This window comes from Pyrus communis, chromosome 11 (genome assembly GCF_041283825.1).
Source record: "Pyrus communis isolate YQ-2024b chromosome 11, ASM4128382v1, whole genome shotgun sequence".
In the NCBI taxonomy this organism is placed as follows: Eukaryota; Viridiplantae; Streptophyta; class Magnoliopsida; order Rosales; family Rosaceae; genus Pyrus; species Pyrus communis.
In genome coordinates this window covers 13,839,218-13,850,379 of record NC_142575.1, presented here as the reverse complement: position 1 = coordinate 13,850,379, position 11,162 = coordinate 13,839,218, and the positions used below count along the sequence as shown (strand labels likewise).

General features: G+C 35.1%; 1 protein-coding gene across 1 annotated transcript; it reads left to right on the top strand.

Annotated features, from left to right (window-relative positions):
• Nucleotides 1-9,269: 9,269 nt before the first annotated feature.
• Nucleotides 9,270-10,893, top strand: LOC137742999 (FANTASTIC four-like protein (DUF3049)). The gene has a single exon (XM_068482922.2). It carries the CDS (start codon nt 9,642-9,644, stop codon nt 10,626-10,628), a length of 987 nt encoding a protein of 328 aa, XP_068339023.2. The 5' UTR covers nt 9,270-9,641; the 3' UTR covers nt 10,629-10,893.
• The last annotated feature ends 269 nt before the right edge of the window (nt 10,894-11,162 follow it).

The window sequence follows — 11,162 nt, the reverse complement described above, 5'->3', positions numbered from 1 at the left end:
GGATGCTGCTTCTACTCCCTGGTTAGGCCCATCAGATTTACTGCTTGCTCCGCCTCTTTTTTCCAAGTCAATTGGTTTTAGCTGAGCGGATCCTTTCTCGGCTTGTAATGGAACATTCTTAAAGGGAGGCTGTCGAGGTTGGCCGACATGGCCATCTTCGAAGGCTTTACTGACCAATAGTTCAAGCATCTTGGTCTGTGTATCACTATTGCTTCGTATTGTGTCAAGCAAATCATTCATTTTCTGGCTAATCGACTACTCGACCTGCTGAGATTGTTCATCAAGTCGTCTTCGAAGAAACGACCTAGTTGGCGGATCAGAACCTTCCTCACCATCTTCGTTGCAATCTTCCATTATTCCTTCGACGAAAATACTTGCCGTTTGGTTGGGAATTTCTGGGTTGCGAGGCTGTCCACCGAGACAAATTTCCTTCTCTCGGCGTGTCGCACTTGTAGCCTCAGGTGGCATAACAATGAGGGGATTTTGTACCTGAGACAAATTTTGTCCAGGGCCTTATACTGGTAAGTCAGTTGTTGACTTTCCCATGATTGTTTTCTTTTTTACGAACCGTGTCTCAATAGTCATGAACTCCGAAGGTCTAGCACAAGGTCCCACTAGGCGTGCCAAAATGTTGACTCTAAAATTTACAAAACCCATGTGGCGCGCAGGCCGAGTAACTAATAAGCTAACTACGTCATTCGGTTGAATGCGGGGCGTGCCAACTCGTCGGTCTAGCTCGCCGAGGAGTAAAATTTGTTGATGTTGCATTGAGTGCATTGCTGACTTCTTTATCTTGCGATTACAGCTGAGGAAGGAACAAGTCTTGGCCTTTGGATTCTTGAGCCTGAAGACAAGGCTGCTAATTATGTGAAGTTCACGAATCGTCGGCGCCGGATTCGGTCACAGTGATTATATTCGTGAATGTATAAGCACGTCGAATCGACACCAGACTATATGGACACAAGTACTCAAAGGTAATGTATGTCTTGATGGTAAATGTAGTTCGGCCGTCAGAATGCCGAACTCTAAAACTCACTTGTGAGTATCCAATCATAAAATCACTCGGCGTTCAATGTGCCGAATGTTGTAATTCGTAACACCTTACTTCGCCGAGAAGGCTAATAAGATGACCTCTGCCCATAAGGATCCGAAAACCCTTCTTGACCGAGACTTGGATAGATAACCAATCGGCCTCGACACAATGTTGTTTATCCAAACTGAAGATGCCCCTCGGTCGATTGATTCTACGGCAACAGTGCTGTTTATCCAAACTGAAGATGTTCGCCGGTTGCCTCCACAGTGCTGTTTATCCAAACTGAAGATATGTCAGCGGAAAAAGAAAACGAAAAATCTCAAGTTGTTTGAGAGGTTTGCACAAAGCAATTGTGTGTTGAATTCGAGAGAGCCTGATTGTTGCATGATGTCTTGTATTTATAGCACCAAATCCTCCTTAGGATCGAGTCAAAATCATACCTGGATTGGGACTTCTTGTTCTATTCCAACTCCACTTCGACCAATCCTACTCCTATTAGGACTTTGAACTCACCCCTTTTTGAGGCTGTATTAATTCATTGCTGGTCGAGAATCCAAATTGCACTAGGACCCCTTATTGTATCAGGACTTCTTCGACCCCTTCGCTCATCCGAACTACTCCTTCTTGAGATAGGATTCGACCATCCTTACTGAACGGCTCGGGACCACCAGGCAGCCCATAGCCTATTAAAAAAATTTGGGCCGAACATAAATCCACACTCGGCCTAATAATATTATTTTGGGCCCGGGCCTAAACAAAATTACATAAAAATAAGAAATCTAGAGAGTTACTCACGTTTGCGACTCACAATCCTATCCGAAAAATTATTGAGATTATATAAACATAAGAAATCCAGAGACTTATTCATTTAGCGACAAGTGGCACTCAAAATATGTCCGAAAACCTTTTTTTTTAATATGGTAGTTTAATTTAATTAACCATATTAATTCAATTAAAATAATAAAATATATATTAATTATGTTTGGCTTATGATCATTTGGCCTGCTCGGTTGGAGATGAGTTTTTGGTCAAAGAGTTATGTTTGGCATGTGGCCCTCTCAGTTGGAGATGGTATAAAATATGACCTAACACTGTTTATTAAAATATATATCTTCCAGGACTATAGGGTAAAACATGGTCCCTTGACCCTTCTTCAATTTGAAGAAAGTACTTTCCCATGAGTTGGTGGACTACAAATTCATGGCCCGTGAGCAATAAACGTCGCGCGGAAAGAATATCATACGTCATACTAGCAGGACACAAAATATATCGGATTATGGAACTCTCCACAAACACTAGGAGTTGATATACTCAGTTGAGTAGTGTATATGTATCAATCAAATATCTGCATCCATAAAATATCAGTGGCTTGTTTGTATATAATAATTGTATATTTAGATGAGGAATCACCATTGCGTGATAGGAGCCAACCATTGTCTTAAAAAAGACGTGGCTACTGTAACTGAACCACTCGAATATAGACATTGAAATTACAGGAGGAAATGTAAGACGATGGTTGGATGTGGCACAGCCACCTAGGTTAATTTTTAGGACAGATTATTTAATCTAACTGGATTGAGTTATATTGAGCCTTCCTTCTACGAACAAAAAGAAAATTGGAACATACAAATTGTTTTAGAATCAAATTCAGACGCATAACATATAATTTGAGCAATGTATTAAAAGACGAATGCGTAGGTGAGGCGTTCTACGGATAGCCCCGCCTAGACGAAAGCCTTGAGGCGTGAGGCGAAGTCTCATGAGACTTAAGAGTTATAGTATAATTATATATTATGTAATATTTTGGCGGAACACTTAAAGAGTCTTAAAAAAAAAAACAAAACAAAACAAGAATAAACATTTTAAGAAGAAAAAAATATAACGTTACACAAAAATAATACAAAGTTACTTTCTAAGGAATATAAAGTTATAAGATATTTTTATAGAAATGAGTGTCTTCAAATCTATAAAATAATATTAAATTTTATAAATATGTTGGAAGAATATGCTAGAAGTTAGGATGCTGAAAGTTGGGATGCTAGACAGCTGGAAGTCGCTTTAAAGAAAAAAATAATATAAAAAAAAACAAAAAGTAAGCAAATGAAAGTACAGCAAACGACACCATGCTATTCATCTTCTTCAAGCCCAATTTCCATATTCAACTGAAAATTTTCCAGATTCCAGCAGCTCTTACACAAAAACAACGCCTATTGACCGCCTTAGGCACGCCTCAACCGCCTAGGCACACCTTGACCACGTCTAGGCGAGTTTTCGCCTACTCCTACTGTGTAGAGGCGATTTCATGGAAGTCCCACCTCTGAAGCCGCCTTGGCGTGCCTCAAGCACATTTTTTAAAACACTGGATTTGAGTTCGGTTTTATGAAATAAATAAATTAAACACTAGTAATACTCGTAAGTGCATAAAACTAACAATAGTACAACAACGGAAAAACAAGGCCATTTCCACGAAAATTGACCAATTAATTACGCAAAACTTAATTAAAAAAAACAAACAAATTGTTGATTAATAATTAAATTAACAAGAAATTTAAGAAGAACATCATATAAACACACAACGAAAAAGTTTTGAAAACCAAGTTTTGCGAACACTAGAAGAGTTTTTAAAATCATGTAAACACATGAGAAGAAGAATTTTGAAAATCAAGTCCAATCTAGCTTCATATTTACCCATCCGTTTGTTAATCCGATTGATGTTATATTGGTTAGTTTTCTTTTTGTATAGATTACCTATGGTACTTAGACTAACCCATATAATACAACGTTTTCATGGTATTTAGTACAAGTACGAACACCTAGTAATTCTATGAGTATGATATTTATCTAGTAGAATTACAACTCTTACCCGCAAGAAGCAACCCTCAAATTTAGGATTGTATTTACTCTAATTTGCATCAAGTACCCAATTAAAGACATAGAGTAATCAACAGAGAGACAAAAAATAAGAAAACTAGGTCATCATATTAGTGCTTCATCATGCCTTAGACAGGATATTTTGTTACATGGTCATAAATATAAAAGAAATGATAAAAATAAGACTTCCTTTGCTCAAATAATACTAAAGAGAATGATTAGTTTTGATTTGCTTTGGTTATGCTCCTAGTTTAAACTAAATCGTACCATGATATTAACATTGCTCTGGTTCATGCACGTGCCCTACTTTGAAGAGTCACATTATGCAATAGAAAATCAGATTTTAGATTGGAGGTAATAAATTAACAACTCCTCCTTGTCATGAAGGTAGCATAGTACATCAATACCCTTATAATTTGTTAGGAAGTTTTCTTTTCCTCATGTACGAAATTACAACATTCGTTGCATTGTGTGATCAAATTTGATGAAAACAATTCCTATTGATACATAACTGATGTCTGTGGCAGACATTTGAAAGCAGCATACTATTCATCTTGTTGATTTAACATCAAATTTCTGAGATATTTCATTGAAAAGAAAAACTCCAACCTTAAAAATGATCAAAATGATGGATTAAGATTTGGAATTAGTAGAAACTGTTAATTCAATTTCATAAATATTAAACTTTTATGTGAACAAAATTCATGATATTGCCACCTAGTGTTTTAGGTTCAAATTTCTTGGCTGATGAGATCACAAAATTTTTTTCTCCCAACTCTTTAGTGTAAGTTTATATATTGTTGTATAAAAAAATGTTGGTATTTGAATGCAAGGGCAAAGCCAAAAAGTTAGTTCACTGAGAACACTACTGTAATGGAAAATACGTGACTCTATCCTTGTTGCATCCCAACAATAGTGTGCGAAGAGCCAAAATTTTGTTTTCCAATTTTTATGGTGAGGCATTTTGTCGAGCACTTGGCCGACTCATACCATTTTGTGCTTAACATACATTCATGCACCTTTAATGCTCTTTTAGTTATATGCCTTTAGGAATAAAATAAAGAGTTAAATTATATATGTATAGGGTTGGGAGCTCAAATTTATAACACGATTGGAAGAAGGGAGGGTTAATGGACCTTTAACTATTTTAAGAAAAGAAAGCTGACTAACTTTAAATTTATATTTAAAAAAAAAATTGTGTTGTTTCACTAAAAACATATAGTTTTTAAGCTGTTCTTTTTCTTCGGGTGAGCTGCCATAATCAAATTGGATAATCACCTCCTGATATCTTGGATGAGGATCGAGTGATAGAGTTACATTGTAGAGATGACGATGTTGCTTAGCTTTTGTTGAACTCGCTTGTTTCACGGAGAACGATTGAAGAAGAGAGATATTTTGGGAGTAATTTTATCAACCAAGTATATTTTTTACAATCTAAACAAAGTCAGAGGGGGCAAGTGCCCCCATGGTATTGAAAATTGCACTATTCTAAAATCTCTGCCTAGGTGTTTGAAAATTAAGAAAGGGTGTCTTGACCTACTAAGGCACCTGCCTAGGTTGCGACTCACTTAGACAAAAAATAGATAACTTTCATTTTGCAATTTTTTTTCAATAAATTGTAAGACACTTGTTAAATACTTAAATGAACACACATTATATGCTTGTTTCTCATGTTTTCATTATGTTCCAATAACTCATAATATATATGTCATTCTATTTTTTAATTTATGATGAAATTATATATATTTTAAGTTAAATCGACACTTATTTAAACGAAATATAATAGATTTAATTAAATTCACCTAGGTGCCCGTCTAGACCCCGCCTAGCTGCCTAGGCGCTAGACCCCAACCTGCCGCCCGATTAGCGCCTAGCGTCTTTTAGAACCTTGGAAAATTGTATTCTTTTTTCATATAGATGCACTGAAGGTGGAATGGAAACAAAATCTCAGGTGCAATTATAACTCATGAACACCATTGTAAGAAAGAATTGGATTTCAAGTACTAAAAGAATGTTTTGTTCTCTTCACTTGATCAAGGTTTAGGTTTGGGTTTCATTGTCAACAATTTCTCTTGGTGGGGATCTTTGAAGAGAGAGAGAGAGAGAGAGAGAGAGAGAGAGAGAGAGAGAGAGAGAGAGAGAGAGAGAGAGAGAGGATAAGACTCCCTCTATAAGTTCTCAACGACGCTTGTGGTATGTCTTAGCCCTAAAATGGGGTAACCTTCCCTTCCCCTAAACTTTTTTGTTACAAAAAAAAAAAAAAAATTTATTTGAAATTTCATTTCTAACGTAAAAATAGGGTTTGATCCTTTTTTTTTTTATTTTTTTTTATTTTTTTTTTGGGGTGATGCAATCATTTAAAATGAGTAATATTTTAATCATGCATTTTATATCCACATATCCAAAAGCAAATCAAGGACAATTCCTAATTCCATTATTTATTGTTTTTCCACCATGTCACTTTCGTTTCTGTTATTGGGAGGCATCGACAAGAAATGTAGAGATGATGTAAAGACTGATCCATGCAAAAGACCATGGGTTCATATCGTCCAGCAAATCACATCAGCTCCGCCCATATCACAATATAACAATGATGTGGCACCATGTGGTTGGATGATGGAAATTGTTGGAGCCAATACGATTTAAGTCTCGATCATAAAGAGTAGACACGGCAGTTTCTTACATGACATTGTGACACGACACGAAAATAACGAATTTTGGGTAAACACGATAACTAATCGGGTCATTACCGGGTGACCCGTTAAGAACGCGTTAACAAGTATACACGCGGGTAACACGTGGGTAACCCGTTTCGACCCGTTAAGAAAAATAAATTATAATTTTAAAGTTTAATTACTAAAAAATTTATTATAAAATACAATAGCCATATTGTATATATTGGTATATTCTATATTAAATACATATTTTTGTATTATTATTCTAATAAGTTAAAAAAAATTAAGCTTTATTCATTTATTTATTTTTATTATGAGAGTTTCTTGTTTTCATTAATAGGATAAATTTTGGGAATTGTTATTAGCACTCCAAAAATCTCATTCTACACTCCAAACTTTCTATATTGGGAAAGAAAACTACACTTGTGAGGAGTGTAGAATAAGATTTTTGGAGTGTCAATAACACTTCCCTAAATTTTACTTAACATGTTGTTGTCCAAAATTAAAATCAACTAGTATATTATTAGTATAGGCAATAGGACATCCCTACAAGTATGAAAAATGTGAAATAATATATAAACACTCGTGATTCATCATTCCTCCACGAGTAGACAATGGTTACACTTACATTATCGTTTAGATTTTTAAAACCCTCCAAACCATCATGAATAGTGTTTTTTATTTGAGTGTAAAAGTAATAAAATTAATAATAATTATTGTAGAAGTGTAAGAAATGTAAAAAAAGAAAAAAGAAAAAATATATATATATATACACACAATCATATATGTGTGTATATATATATATATATATATACACACACAATCACTCATAGTGACAAGCTTTACAACTTTTGTGAAGGGGTCAACTTCGAAATCCGACACTATAATCCATAAACCTTAAATTTGCATTTAACCGTTGATTGTCGTTTAGGCTTTATTCTTTATATTGAATTTCACTTTTAAAATTTTCTTTTTTGAAAACATGATCTTCTGGGGGATGTAAGAAGACAAACGGTTCGGATCTTTGATATCACATCCCAATATTTACGGTTAATTGAAATATGAGTCGATGTTATATAGTTTGTAGAAACTTTATAAACACCAAGCAATATTTTCACCAACGGTAAAACTTTGAACATAATATCAACGATCCGAACCGTTCATCTTCTTGTATCCTCTAATAGATCATGTTTTAAAAAAACAAAATCTGAAAAAAAATATATATATATATTGGTGAGAAAAAGCATAAATGTGTAGATAACAATTGACGGTTAAATTTTGATCTATGATTTATATGATTATAGTTCAAAGTTAAGCCCTTCACAAAAGTTGTAAAGTTTGTCATTACGAGTGTTTATATATTTTTTTCTATATTTTTCACGCTTCTACATTAATTAAAAAACTATTAAATACTTTACTTAAACAATAGCCATAGGATAAATGAGAAGAGAGTGCTAATGTAGAAAGCCTCACTGAAAATATCATCAATATAACTCTTGAAGACAATATATCAAGTCAAAGTTCCAATACTGTTTCTCATGGTAATTGATGAAAATTGAAGAGTTTGATTGTAAGAAAATGTGCAAGGTTCCAAACCTTGAAACATAACTCCCTTAATTTTGCAAATCTTTTGAACATTTGATATTTTATAATGTTCTAATGGTTTTTTGTTTATTATGCTCTTATTTTGGGTATGTAAATATGTAATACTTAAAAGACAAATGCGTTTTTATGTTTTGAGTGTGATAATATGGTATGCATATACTTATTTAGTATTATGTTTTTCATTTGATTATGTATTGGTTAAAATATATTTTCCTTAACGGGTAACGGGTCGGGTCATATTACCTATTAATATTATCAGGTCGATTTCGGATCGGATCATTTTAACCGTTTATTTTAACGGGTGTTACACGACACGACCCGTTAAGATATCATGTATGACACGAAAACGACACGAACACGAGAAACACGACACGAATGTCAGGTCTAATAAAGAGGCATCAAGATGACACTTTCTAGAGCGACTTGCAATATGGTCTCATTATTGGAATCGTCTAATTTTTATATTTATATTATAAAACCATCGCTTGAAACTCAGAACTCATATTTCCTTATCATTATAAACGTTTTGATTGGTCTTATTCATTGTGTTTGTCAGTATATTTAGATGACTACAGTATTAGAAATTTAGAATAGTCTTTGAAATAAGGACTTGACAATTGATGGTTTGGATTGCTAGATAGCATTGTTAGAAGAAAATAATTTCGAACGTACAGAAATGATGGATACATATATCTATCTGAGAAAAATAAATAAATAAAACACGCTGCGGATTTACTTTGGTAAACTAATTCAATTAATTTGAACTATAAGAAAAGGGATTTGGAACCTAGATGCATGCCAATTCATATTTAGGTACATATTCATAAGAATCACATATTGAAATACGATTTTATTGAAACACAATTTATCAGCGTAAGGCAAGTGAAATATAACATTACTGAAACGTAAAAGCGGAGAATTATTGCGGAGAAATAAGCTTGTGGAGAAAGTATTGCATAGTAAGGTATTAGCCGAAACATAGATACTAGAAGTCCAGAAAAGTGGGAGTTTGGTGTGTAAGCTAAAACGAAGCTAGGCCTTGTGAAATGTAACAACATCGAGTAGTTGAAGAAATGAAGTAACAATAAAAACCCAAATAAACTAACTAAATTATTTGTAGAAAGCAACAGCAAATGCCATAGGCCCTATTCAAAAGCTTAAAAAATCCCTGGTACAAGAATAACCACCAAAATTTAGGCGTAGAAGAACCAACACGTACCACAAATCTTTATTAATAGCAACAACACACCCTTTGATTTTTTCAACTCACACCACACGTCTGATCCCGTGCCTCCTCCTCTCCACCATCAAAATCTCATCGTCTTATATTTCTTTCTGGAAAGGCATAATACTCTTTTTAATTCTTTCTTTCTTTTGTCCCAAGCATCATCTTGGAGAGAGAGAGAGAGAGAGAGAGAGAGTAGTAGTAGTACTGTAGTTGAGAACAAATCAAGGCCATGGCTGCCTGTGGAAGCCTCCATCACATTTTTGAAACCCCATTATCCGATAGCCCAACAACACTTCTTGAATCCTTCTCCTCCTCATGGAACCAAATCCAGCCTCTCAAATCATCCAACATTGACAATAATCCCTCATCGACCCTCACTGAGATGTTTGGGGAGCTTCATTTCAAAGAGAATAACAATGTTAATTCTCCAATATTTTCATCACCTTCCATGTCATCCTCCTCGTCCTCATTGACATCTTCGGACGTAGAATTTGACCCTAAAACCAAGATTGGGAAAAATGAGGAGGAGATGAAGAAGATGAATGGCCAGAAGAGCCCCTCAAAGGAGTCCCTTTCGAGCAATTACAGTAGGTCTCAGTCTCACAAAAGCATTGATAGCTTTTCATCAATGAATTCGGAGAGCTTGCAGTTATGCACGGAGGGACTTGGATTCGAAAGCTCGGACGAGGTTGAGGAACTATTCAAGGAAAGTCCTCCTAGTGATCATGGATATCATGAGGATGAAGAAAACATTACTGTTCAAGAGGAGAAGATTAGTTTTACAAAGCAATATTTTCCAGTTTCAGAAATTAGGTATAATAATAATTGTTGTGGTGGTGAATTAGGGTTTAGGAGGTCAAGGAGTACTAGTGTTGGGGGATTCCCTCCGCCGATATCCTGCATAAGCAACAGCGGGAAGCCTTGGGTTTGCTTCAAGTCTTACAGGCATAATGGCAGGTTTGTCCTCAAAGAAATCAGAATCCCCACCCAAGAGTTCTTGCATGCTCACAGGGAAGATGGGCGCCTCAAGCTGCACTTCGTCATGCCCGACAACGAGATTCTAGGTGAGGAAGACAACGACGATGATGATCTATCCGACGAGATTGAAGAACAAGAAGAAGAAATTGAAGAAGAAGAAGAAGATCATCCAGATGCAGATGCTGCTCGTGATTCAATAAATAAAGAAGGAAATGATAAGGCAAAGACAAATAATTAATGAGGTACAAACATGAGGTTGTTTGGTTTAGGTAGGAAAAGTTTCAGTGTTGAATTTGTGGCATGGGATGCCAATAAGGCTTCATTTCAACTTCTGTGATTAATTCCTCCCAATAGGTAAGGAATTGCAAATAATGTTAGATAAAAGAAAGCAAACAAAAATGTATTTGTATTGCTTTGCCTTAGCCTTTGTCATTGTCAGATAATCATGATCTCTCTGTCTGTTCATCTCTTAGCAGTAAATTAGATTCTTCTTTTTCTTGTTACTGTATATTTTGTTTTGCTTTATTTATATATTTTCAACACACGTTGGCCCAAACCCATTTTTTATTCAAATTTTACTGTTTCACTCAATTTGGAGAACATTTTATTCAATAAGAGAACATTGTATATTTGATGGCTCAAGCTGTTAACTACATTGCAATGTTTGGGAATTGAAGGGAAAATCAAGAAGAAAGGATGAATAGAAGGATGAACACATAGATATTAGAGAGAGAGAGAGAGAGAGAGAGAGAGAGAGAGAGAGTTTAGAGAG